This window comes from Ornithorhynchus anatinus, chromosome 4, assembly GCF_004115215.2.
Source record: "Ornithorhynchus anatinus isolate Pmale09 chromosome 4, mOrnAna1.pri.v4, whole genome shotgun sequence".
Lineage (NCBI taxonomy): Eukaryota > Metazoa > Chordata > Mammalia > Monotremata > Ornithorhynchidae > Ornithorhynchus > Ornithorhynchus anatinus.
This window is the reverse complement of record NC_041731.1, coordinates 131,139,782-131,152,239: the sequence shown is the minus strand read 5'-3', so window position 1 is coordinate 131,152,239 and position 12,458 is coordinate 131,139,782. Positions and strand designations below refer to the sequence as shown.

General features: G+C 50.5%; 1 protein-coding gene across 1 annotated transcript in view; it reads right to left on the bottom strand.

The window, feature by feature from the left end:
- The window catches only part of HTRA3 (HtrA serine peptidase 3), a 52,441-nt gene extending 42,869 nt beyond the window's left edge, over nt 1–9,572 (bottom strand). Inside the window, exon 1 of the mRNA XM_029063985.2 lies at nt 8,475–9,572. Coding sequence (XP_028919818.1) covers nt 8,475–8,913 — 439 coding nt within the window. The 5' untranslated portion in view covers nt 8,914–9,572. The remainder of the gene's footprint in view (nt 1–8,474) is intronic.
- Between the last annotated feature and the right edge of the window lie 2,886 nt (nt 9,573–12,458).

The following is a 12,458-nucleotide window of genomic DNA, read 5'->3' as shown; positions in this document are numbered from 1 at the left end:
GCTGTAGTATTTACTGAGTGTTTACTATGTGCAGAGCACTTTACTAAGCGGTTGGAAGAATACAAGATAATAAACAGACCCATTCTCTTCCCACTGGGAGCTTTCAATCTAAAACAGGAGACAGACATATAAATAAGTAAACTATGGAGATGTACATAAGGGGTGTGATGCTGGGAGGGGAGAATGAATAAAGGGAGCAGGTCAGGGCGACGCAGAAGAGAGTGGGAGAAGAGAAAAGGAGACCTTAATCGGGGAAGGCTTCTTGGAGGAGATGGGCCTTCAATAAAGCTTTGAAGCGCGGGGAGAGTCATTGTCTGGGGGATTTGAGGAGAGAGGGCCTTCCAGGACAGAAGCAGGACATGGGCAAGGGGTTGGTGGTGAGCTAGATGAGATCAAGGCACAATGAGAAGATTGGCATTAGAGGAACAAAGTGTGTGGGCTGGTCTGGAGTAGGAAAGCAGTGAGGTGAGGTAGGAGGGGGCGAGGGGATGGATGTTCTTCCCCTTGACTCTATTTATTGCCATTGTTCTCGTCTGCCCATCTCTCCCGATTAGACTGTAAGCCCTTCAAACGGCAGGGACCGTCTCTATCTGTTGCCGACTTGTTCATTCCAAGCGCTTAGTACAGTGCTCGGCACATAGTAAGCGCTCAATAAATACTATTGAATGAATGAATGGCTTTAAAGCCAATAGTGAGGAGTTTCTGCTTGATGAGAAGGTGTACAGGCAACCACTGGAGGTTCTTGAGGCAAGGGGAAACATGGCTTGAACATTTTTCTGCTGTGTTACATTGGGCAAGGCATTTCACGTCTCTGTGTCTCAGTTTCCTCATCTGTGAAATGAGCCCCATGTGGGACAGAGATGATGTCCAACCTCATTATTTTGTATCTACCCCAGTGTTTAGCACAGAACTTGACACGTAGTATGTGCTTAACCTATACTAAGAAGCAGCGTGGCTCAGTGGAAAGACACCAGGCTTGGGAGTCAGAGGTCATGGGTTTGAATGCCGACTCTGCCACTTGTCAGCTGTGTGACTATGGGAAAGTCACTTCACTTAGAAGCAGCGTGGCTCAGTGGAAAGAGCACGGGCTTTGGAGTCAGAGGTCATGGGTTCGAATCCCAGCTCGGTCACTTGTCAGCTGTGTGACTTTGGGCGAGTCACTTAACTTCTCGGTGCCTCAGTGACCTCATCTGTAAAATGGGGATGCAGACTGTGAGCTCCACGTGGGACAACCTGATTCCCCTGTGTCTACCCCAGCGCTTAGAACAGTGCTCGGCACATAATAAGCGCTTAACAAATACCAACATTATTCTCTGTGCCTCAGTTTCCTCATCTGTAAAATGGGGATTAAGACTGTGAGCCCCACGTGGGACAACCTGATCACCCTGTATCTACCCCAGTGCTTAGAACAGAGCTCTGCACATAGTAAGCGCTTAATACAAACATTATTATTATTATTATTACTACACTGTGGCATATATATTATATTGCTCTCTGTAGGCAATCAAAAAATGCCACTCCCACAGTACAGAAGAGCAGTTGAAGGGGACTAGGCTTCCATCCATTCATTCATTCTGATTTATTTAGCACTTGCTGTGTGCAGAGCACTGCATTAAGCATAGAGAAGCAGCGTGGCTCAGTGGAAAGAGCACGGGCTTTGGAGTCAGGGCTCATGAGTTCGAATCCCAGCTCTGCCACTTGTCGGCTGTGTGACTGTGGGCGAGTCACTTAACTTCTCGGTGCCTCAGTTCCCTCATCTGTAAAATGGGGATGAAGACTGTGAGCCCCACGTGGGACAACCTGATTCCTCTATGTCTACCCCAGCGCTTAGAACAGTGCTCGGCACATAGTAAGCACTTAACAAATACCAACATTATTATTATTATTAGAGTTCAGTTCAACAGTAAACAGACACATTCCCTGCCCACAGCAAGCTTACATTCTAGAGGGGCAGCTTTCATCGGAGAAGCGGCGTGGCTTAATGGAACGAGTCCAGCCTTGGGAGTCAGAGGTTGCGGGTTCTAATCCCACTTCTGCCACTTGTCAGCTGAGTGACTCTGGGCAAGTCACTTAACTTCTCTGGGCCTTAGTTCCCTCATCTGTAAAATGGGGATGAAGCCTGTAAGCCCCACGTGGGACAACTTGATTACCATGTATTCCACCCCCACCAGCACTTAGAACAGTGCTTTGCACCTAGAAAGCCCTTAACAAATGCCGTCATTATTTTATTATTATCGACTGGTTGAGTGAGCTCGATGTTGGAAATAATTGACATAAATGGAGATAGCCTCATGAAGCCTTTAATCTCTGCAGGAGGTAGGAGGGCAGAAAAATCATCATCAGAGAATCAGTGAATTGATCAATAGTATTTATCGAGCACTTACTGTGTTCAGAGCACTGATAGTAAGCACCTGGGAGCGTACAATACAGATACATTCCCTGCTCACAAGGGAATCTGCATGGCCTAGCTAGAAAGAGGATAAGCCTGGGGGTCAGAGGACCCCGATTCTAATCGCGGATCCGCCACTTTTCTGCTGTGTGACCTGGGGCAAGTCACTTCTCCTGACTTCAGTCACCTCATCTGTGAAATCAGGATTAAGATTGTGAGCCCCACATGGGACAGAGGCCGTGTCCAACCCGATTAGCTTTTATCTACTCCAGAGCGCAGTACAGTGCCTGGCACACAGTAAGCACTTGAGAAATCCAATTAAAAAAACAAAAACCCCCAAAACACGATTCTGAGCAGTTTATAATTGGTGACTGGACTCGGGCCATTTCTTTTTCTTTCCCCCAGCTTTGTGACGCTCATTTTCATGAGCACCAAGCTTTTGTAAACAACACGTCTCTGGCAGAGAGACAACCAGCTGTGTCTTTTACTTTCCACAACGGCTGATCTCCTTCTTGGAGAAGGCTGCCCTTTTTTCTTCCGAAGAGCTTGACACTTTTTTGTTGGTGTCTGATGGAGTAGATCCGTGAATAAGCCGTTTGGGTTCGGAACAGGCCATCGCCAGACGCAGGCAGAACCAGAGGGAAACACGAGTAGGTGATTTTCTAGCTAAACGGCGATATTTTGAAAGCCGGAGCTTTTAAAAACAGATTTCCCCTCTGATTCTGCCACGATCTCCCCCTGCCGACCCAGGCCAGGGGATTTGACCGCCCGGTCGTCTCTGTCTCATCCCAGCTGTGGAGCACATCTTTAGTTGCAAACCAGATGTGGCCAAAGAACTCTGTGATCTGGGGGGAAGGGAAAAGATTTCTTTGGGAACTGCTGAATTCTGGAGCCTCTCAGACATGAAGTAAACCAAGGGAAAACCAGTTTTGAATGGGGAGGCAGGATGGCCCAATGGATAGAGGTCGGGAGCGGGTACTATGCGCTAGGAAGGGCACAGTACAATAATAAATAGACACGTTCCCCGCCCCCAACGAGCTTATACTCTAAACTGAGTCCTGGTAGGAGTGGTCAACGTGGAAGAAACCAAAGTTCTCCCATTTAATTATGTTAATAATAACAATGATGGTATTTATTAAGCGCTTACTATGTGCCAGGCACTGTACTAAGAGCTGGGGTAGATAAAGCAAATCAGGTGGGACACAATCTCTGTCCCCTGTGGGGCTCACAGTCTCAATTCCCATTTTACAGATGAGGGAACAGATCCCCAGAGAAGTGAAGTGATACGAGAAGCAGCGTGGCATAGTGGAAAGAGCCCGGGATTGGGAGTCAGAGGACATGGTTTCTAATCCCGGCTCTGCCACTTGTCTGCTGTGTGACCTTGGACAAGTCACTTTACTTCTCTGTGCTTCAGTTCCCTCATCTGCCAAATGGGGATTGAGACTGTGAGCCCCACGTGGGACAAACTTCATAAACCTGTATCTTCTCCTGTGCTTTATACAGTGCTTGGCACATAGTAAGGGCTTAACAAAAACCATTATTATTATAATCACTATTAAGATCACACAGCAGACAAGTGGAAGAGCCGGGCTTAGAACTCATGACCTTCTGACTCCCAGGTCCGTGCTCTAGCCATTACATCTTGCTACTTCTCCCATTTAATCAGTCAACTGGTGCAGTAAGGGCAGACCAAATGCTCCACAGCCTATTACCCTGACTACCCCCCGCCATGACTAACCATTGCCAAGTCTATTCATCACCTTGGCTGCCCTTCTCTATAGCTGCCCATCACCAAGACTACCCATCGCCATGGCTGCCCAACACAAGGCTGCCCTTCATCAAGTCTTCCCATCAGCATGGCTTCCCACCACCATGATGACCCATCACCACAGCTATCCATACCATGGCCGCCCACCACCAGGCTACCCATCGCCATGGCTGCCCATCACCAGGGTGACCCATTACCATGACAGCCCAACACCATGAAAACCCATCACCACGATGACCCACCACCACGGCTGCCATTTTCTCCCTCGTCCAGCAGAAGGTCCTTTCCTCTGACGTCAAGGCATTCCCAACATCTCGACTATTTTTTTTTTTCCCCAGTATGTCCCACCTCACACTCTTTGCGTCTCCCAAGCTCCCATCTTAACAACACCCCGCTCCTGACTCTGCCCTTGCTTACGCTCTTTTGATGGTCTGAAATTCCCTTCCCCAATCTTCTCCTCTGTGAAAACCCTCGTGTGAGACAACAGGAAACGCAATCCTGTTTCCCAGTGCTGAGAGTCCAAAGTTGATCTTCGGGCCTTTGCAGGAGGCTTAGTGAATAACACTTGTGTCCAGGAAACAAATCCATCATTCGATCAATGCTATGATTTGAGGACTACGAAGTGCAGAGCATTCAACAATAATAATAATAATTATTACCGTTATTATTATGGGGTTTGTTAAGCACTATGTGCCAGGCACTGCACAGGATATTCAGGTTGGACACAGTCTCTGTCCTACAAAGGGCTCACAGTCTTCATACCCATTTTACAGATGAGGGAACTGAAGTCCAGAGAAGTTCATTCTTCATTCATTCATTCAATCATTATTTATTGAGTGCTTACTGTTTACAGAGCACTGTACTAAGCACTTGGAAAGTACAATTTGGCAACAGAGAGAGACAATCCCTACTCAACAACGGGCTCCCAGTCTAGAAGGGGGGAGACAGACAACAAAAGAAAACAAGTAGACAGGCATCAATAGCATCAAAATAAATAGAATTATAAATATGTGCACATCATTAATGAAATAAATAGAATTATAGATAAGTACATAGGTACACAAGTGCTGTGGGGCGGGGAGGGGGCAGAACAGAGGGAGGGAGTCGGATGGGGAGGGGAGGAGGAGCAGAGGAAAAGGGGGGGGGTTCAGTCTGGGAAGACCTCCCGGAGGCCTTGCCCAAGGTCACACAGCAGGTAAGCGGTGGAGCAGGGATTAGAACCCATGACCTTCTGACTCCCAGGTGATGGAGCAGGGATTAGAACCCATGACTTTCTGACTCCCAGGGCTGTGTTCTACTCACTAGGCCATGCCGCTTCACTTATTTTATCTTCCTGATTATCTTATATCTACTCAGTGTGGCCTGGTGGATAGAGCACCGGCCTGGGCATCAGAAGGTCATGGATTCTAATTTTGCCTCCAACACTTGGTGAAGTCGCTTTGCTTCCCTGGGCCTCAGTTCCCTCATCTGTAAAATGGGGATTGAGACTGTGAGCCCCACATGGGACAGGGGCTGTGCCCGACTAGATTTGCTTAAATCCACCCCAATGCTTAGTATGGTGCCTGGCACATAATAAGCGCTTAACAAATACCACAATTATTACCCCAGTTCGTAGAAGAGTGCTTGACCCAAAGTAGGTGTTTAACAAATGCGACAACAATAATAATAGTGCTTCAAACCCGGTAACTCCATAATCAATACCGTTCGTGAATTATAATGATTAATAATGGTAATAGTATTAATTATTAATTTAAAAGTGGTATTATGTGACTTTTGAGTTCGAAACACTGTACTCAGTGTTGGAAAAAAAAATACACTGTTGAAAATCAAACATGTTCCTCAGCCCTTAAGAGAAGCAACATGGCTTAACGGAAAGAGCCCGGGCTTGGGAGTCAGAGGTGATGGGTTCTAATCCTCTAGTCTGCTGTGTGACCTTGGGGAAGCCGCTTCACTTCTCTGTGCCTCAGTGACCTCCTCTGTAAAATGGGGATGAAGACTGTGAGCCCCACGAGGGACAACCTGATGAACTTGTATCTAACCCAGCGCTTAGACCAATGCACTTAACAAAGACCATAATTATTATTATCATTATTACAAGCAAATGTGAGAACTCGGGAGAGGCGAGGTGGAGGAAAGGATGAAAAGGTCAAAACACAAAATCGACATGAAATCCACGGATTTCTATGGGACAAGGATGGTGCCCCAGCTCATTATCCCGAAACTACCCCAGCGTTTAGCCCAGTGCTTGACATATAATCAGCAATCAGCCTCTAGACTGTGAGCTCGGGGTGGACAAGGATTGTTTCCCTTTATTGCTGTATTGTGGCTTCCCAAGCGCTTAGTACGGTGCTCGGCACACATGATGAATGAATCAATCTATCGTATTTATTGAGCACTTGCTGTGTGCAGACTACTGAGCACTTGGGAGAGTCCGATTGACACTTTCCTTGCCCTCGACGAGCTTGGAACAATGCTCTGGACAAAGCCAATGCTTAGATCTTGGCACATAGTAGGTGCTTAACAAATACTGTAATAATTGTAATGATGATGACGATGAAGATGATGATGAATACGATGGAATGAATGAAGGGAGGAAAATGAGAGAAATGAAATTTGCAAAATGCAGATTGAATGAGTTACTACAGGACTACCCCTCCCCCCAGCAGGTGTTGGATCGGGATTAGAACCCATGACCTAACTCCCAGGCTTGTGTTCTATCCCCTAGAAAGATGGCTGTTTAATATTCATTCATTCATTCATTCAATAATATTTATTGAGCACTTACTATGTGTAGAGCACTGTACTAAGCGCTTGAAATATTGTATCACCCTTTCCCAAGTGCTTAGTCCAGTGTTTTGTACACAGTAAGCGCTTAGAACAGAGCTTTGCACATAGTGAGCCCTTCACAAATACCGTAATAACAGTAAGAATAATATACTCTGCATGTAGTAAGCGCTTAGAACAAAGCTTGGCACATAGTAAATGCTTAAGAAATACCAGAATGAAATGCTTAGTCCAGTGCTGTGCACGCAGTAAGCACTTAGAAGAGAGCCTGGCACATAGCGAACGCTTAAGAAATGCCACGGTGAAATGTTGAGTCCAGTGGTCTGCACACAATAAACGCTTAGAGTTTGGCACATAGTGAGCGCTTAAGAAATGCCACAGAGAAATGCTGAGTCCAGTGGTCTGCACACAATAAACGCTTAGAACAGAGCTTGGCGCATACTGAGTGCTTAAGAAATGCCACAGTGAAATGCTGAGTCCAGTGGTCTGCACACAATAAACGCTTAGAACAGAGCTTGGCGCATACTGAGTGCTTAAGAAATGCCACAGTGAAATGCTGAGTCCAGTGGTCTGCACGCCATAAGTGCTTAGAAGAGAGCTTGGCACAAAGTAAGGGCTTAACAAATGCCACAGTGAAATGGTGAGTCCAGTGCTCTGCACAAAGCAAGCGCTGAGAGGAGAGCTTGGCATATAATAAGGGCTTAAATGCCTCAGTGAATGGCTTAGTCCAGTGTTCCGCACGCAGTAAGCACTTAGAGGAGAGCTTGGCGTGCAGTGAACGCTTAGCAGATGCCACAGTGAAACGCTGAGTCCAGTGCTCTGCACGCATTAAGCGCTTAGAGGAGAGCTTGGCACATAATAAGGGCTTAAATGCCACCGTGAATGGCTTAGTCCAGTGCTCCGCACGCAGTAAGAGCTTAGAGGCGAGCCTGGCACATAGAGAACGCTCACCCAAATGCCACAGTGAAATGCCGAGTCCAGTGCTGTGCACAAAGTAAGCGCTTCAAAGAGGGGTCGGCCCTTGGCGATCGCTTAACAAATGCCCCGGTTGAAATGCCGAGTCCAGTGCTGCGCACAGAGTAAGCGCTTAGAGGAGAGCTTGGCACATAGAGAACGCTTACCCAAATGCCGAGTCCAGTGCTGTGCCTGCAGTAAGCGCTTAAAAGAGAGGTGGGCACCCAGCGATTGCTTAAATGCCACAGTTGCAAGGCTGAGTCCAGTGCTCCGCACGCAGTAAGCGCTTAGAGGCGAGCCTGGCACGTAGAGAACGCTCACCCAAATGCCACAGTGAAATGCCGAGTCCAGTGCTGTGCACAAAGTAAGCGCTTCAAAGAGGGGTCGGCCCTTGGCGATCGCTTAACAAATGCCCCGGTTGAAATGCCGAGTCCAGTGCTGTGCACAAAGTAAGCGCTTCGAAGAGAGCTCGGCCCACCGCGAGGGCTTGACGGGCAGCCCGCTGGCGGTCCGGCTGAGGAGGAGGATGCCCGGAGGGCAAGGCGAGGGCGGCAGGGGAGGCGGCCCGCCGAGCCTTACCCGGTTGGCACGGTCCCGGGTGCAGCTGGAGGAGGGGCGGGAGGCCGAGGCGCAGGGCCTGGCGGCTGAGCGCCTTGAGCTGGCAGACGTTGGCATAGGTGCGGCCGTCGGCGGCGCAGACGGGCTGGGCCAGGGGGCAGTGGCAGCGGGCCAGGCCGGCCGAGGGCTGCCCGCACCGCAGGCCCTCGGGGCAGGGCGGGTCGTCGGGCCGCCCGCAGGGCCGCCCTTCGCCCCCCACGCACACCAGGCAGCAGCCGCAGCCGTCCAGCACGTAGCCGCCGGGGCACGGCCGGCTGGGGCACTGGGCCGGGTCGCAGCGGGCAGGGCACCGGCCGGGCGCCCCCGGGGGCTCCCCCTCCGCCGGCTCCGCCGCCCCCCTCGCCCGCCCGCTCAGGGCCAGGAGCCCCAGGGCGCTCAGCAAGAGGCCGCTCGTCCCCATGACCCGGGGACGGGTGCGCAAGGAGAGGGGCCCACAGAGAAGTGCCCAAGGAGAGGTGCGCAAAGAGGGGTGCCCAAGGAGAGGTGAGCAACGAGAGGGGCCCACAGAGAAGTGCCCAAGGAGAGGTGCGGAAAGAGGGGTGCCCAAGGAGAGGTACCCAGAGAGAGATGCCCAAGGAGAGGTGTCCAAAGAGATGTGTGCAAGGAGAGGTGCCCAAGGAGAGGTACCCCGAGGGAGATGCCCAAGGAGAGGTGTCCAAAGAGATGGGTGCAAGGAGAGGTGCCCAAGGAGAGGTGACCAAGGAAAGGTGCGCAAAGAAATGTGCCCAAGAAGAGGTGTCCAAGGAGAAGTGCCCAAGAAGAGGTGTCCAAGGAGAGGGGCGCAAGGAGAAGTACCCAAGGAGAGGTGCGCGGAGAGAGGCGAGGCGGCCCGCAGGGTCGGAGAGCGCTGCGGCTCAGCGTCCAGGAGAAAAGGAGGATGAGGGGGCAGTGGCGGCGTGGAATCTGCGGCCGATGGGGGGTCCTGGGGAGGGGGCCCTGGGGGTCCTGGATCCGGAGGGGAAGCGCGCAGGCCGGCCTCTGCCGCTGTGGCCCAGGGGCCGGCGGGCTGCGGGTTTTAAGCCCGGTGGGGCCTCCCAGTCTCCTCCCCACGAGGAGAAGAAAAAAACAAAGTGCAAATGTACGCCCAGCTGCCCGGCTCGGCTGAGGTTGGGCAGAGCGGGGCGGGGGGAGGCGGGGGGGAGGGAAGGGGGTGCCCCTGGGCTTCCCGAGGCTTCCCAGCCCCCGAGACCCCGAAGCCAGACTCCACCCCCAGCCTGCCGAGCAACCGCTCCTCCCGGACCCTACCCTAACCCTCCTCTCCTCCCTTCCTCTCCCTCCGCCCTCTCTCCCTCTTCATCTTCTCCTCTTTCCTCCCCTCCTCCCTCCCTCCTTATCTTCTCCTCCCTCTCTTCCCCTCTTCTCTCCCTCCTCCCTTCTCATCTTTTCCTCCCTTCCCTCCCCTCCTCCCTGCCTCTTTCCCTCCTCCCTCTCTCCCTCTTTATTTTCTCCTCCCTTCCTCCTTCCCTCCCTCCTTCCCTCCTCCTCTTCTTCTCCCTTTCCTCCCCTCCTCCTTCTCCATCTTCTCCTCCCTCTCCTCCCCTCCTCCCTCCTCTCTTCCTCCCTCTACCCTAGCTTTTGCCCTCCTTCCTGTACTTTCACTCATTCAATCTTATTGAGCGCTTACTGTGTGCAGAGCACTGAACCAAGCGCTTGGAATGTACAAGTCGGCAACAGATAGAGAGAGTCCCTGCCCAACAACGGCCTCCCAATCTAAAAGGGGTAGACAGACAGCGAAACGAAACAAGTAGTCAGGCATCAATACCATCAAAATAGATAAATACGATCATAGACATATACACATCATTAATAAAATGGAGTAATAAACAATATATACAAATATACACAAGTGCCGTGGGGCGGGGAGAGGGTAGAGCAGAGGGAAAAGGTCGGGACGATGGGAAGGGGAGGAAGGGTGGAGGAAAAGAGAGGGCTCAGTCTGGGAAGGCCTCCCGGAGGAGGTGAGCTCTCAGTAGGGCTTTGAAGAGGGGAAGACAACTCGTTTGGCAGATGTGAGGAGGGAGGGCGTTGCAGGACAGCGGTAGGACGTGGGCCGGGGGTCGACGGTGGGGCAGGCAAGAACGGGGGACCGTGAGGAGGTGAATTGCGGCAGAGGAGCGGAATGTACAAGGTAGGCTGGAGAAGGAGAGAAGGGAGGTGAGTTAGGAGGAGGCAAAGGGATGGACAGCTTTGAAGCCAGTGGTGAGGAGTTTTTGATTCATGCGAAGGTTGACGGGCAACCACCGAAGGTTTTTGAGGAGGGGAGTGACACGCCCAGAGTGTTTCTGTAGAAAGATAATCCGGGCAGCGGAGTAAAGTATAGACTGAAGCGTGGAGAGACAGGAGGATGGGAGATCAGAAAAGACCCCTGTACCCCTCTTCCCTATCTCCTCTCCCTCTCCACCTGGCTCCACTCCTCCTCCCTCTACCCTAGGGATACTAACAGTCCTACTAAGGCCTTGACCAATTAAGCCCTATTTGCCCCAGCTCTCTCTCCCTTCTATTGATTTTTATTTTTATTTATGGTATTTGTTAAGCGCTCACTGTGTGCCAGGCACTTTTCTAAACACTGGGGTGGATATAAGCTAATCGAGTTGGATACGGTCCCTATCCCGCAAGGGGCTCACAGTCTTAAGCTCCATGTAGCAAAGGAGGTAACTGAGGCCTGGAGAGGTGAAATGATTTGTCCAAGGTCACGCAGGACACACGTGGCGGAGCCAGGAATAAAACCCAGGTCCTTCCGACTCCCAGGTCTGTGATATATCCACTAGGCCATACTGCTTCTCTGCTTCTGCATTGTCTATGAACTTGGATCTTTGACCTCTGGACATCTGATGTGCACCCTGCTCTCAGTCCCACAGCACTGATGCACAAGTCTACAAATTACACATTATAAATGATTTATTAATATTAATGTCCATCTACCCCTCTAGACTGTAAAATCCCCGTGCGCAGGGAACATGTCTATCGACTCTCTGTCATAATGTACTCCCTCAAGCTCAGAGTACAGTGCTGAGCACATAGAGAGCACTCAATAAATACCTTTGATGACAATAATAATTTTGGTATTTGCTAAGCACTTAGGTGCCAAGCTCTGTTTTAAGCATGGGGGTAAATACAAGGTAATCAGGTTGTCCCATATGGGGCTCACAGTCTTAATCCTCATTTTACAGATGAGGTAACTGAGGCACAGAGAAGTAGAGTGACTTGCCCAAGGTCATACAGCAGACAAGTGGCGGTGCCAGGATTAGAATCAACATCCTCTGACTTCCAGGCCCACAAAGCCCTTTGTATCAAGCACTGTTCTAAACGCTGGGGTAGGTAAAATACAATCAGGTCAGACGCAGTCCCTGTCCCACATGGAGCTCATAGAGTAAGTATGAGAGAGAACAAGTAATATCAAAATTATATGGTAGGCACTCAATCAAAGTTGTTGATTTTTGTAATGGTAGTTGGAGAAGCAGCGTGGCTCAGTGGAAAGAGCATGGGCTTTGGAGTCAGGGCTCATGAGTTCGAATCCCAGCTCTGCCACTTGTCGGCTGTGTGACTGTGGGCAAGTCACTTAACTTCTCTGTGCCTCAGTTCCCTCATCTGTAAAATGGGGATGAAGACTGTGAGCCCCACGTGGGACAACCTGATTCCCCTATGTCTACCCCAGCGCTTAGAACAGTGCTCGGCACATAGTAAGCGCTTAACAAATACCAACATTATTATTATTATTAAGTGTTTATTATGTGCCAGACTCTATACTAAACGCTGGGGTAGATAAAAGATAATCAGGTTGGACACAGTCCATGTCCACGTGGGGCTCACCATCTCAACCCCCCTTTTTCAGATGAGGAAACTGAGGCCCAGAGAAGTAAAGTGACTTGCCCCAGGTCACACAGCAGACAAGTGGCAGATCTGGGATTAGAACCCAGGTCCTCCTGAGTCCCAGACCCGTGCTCT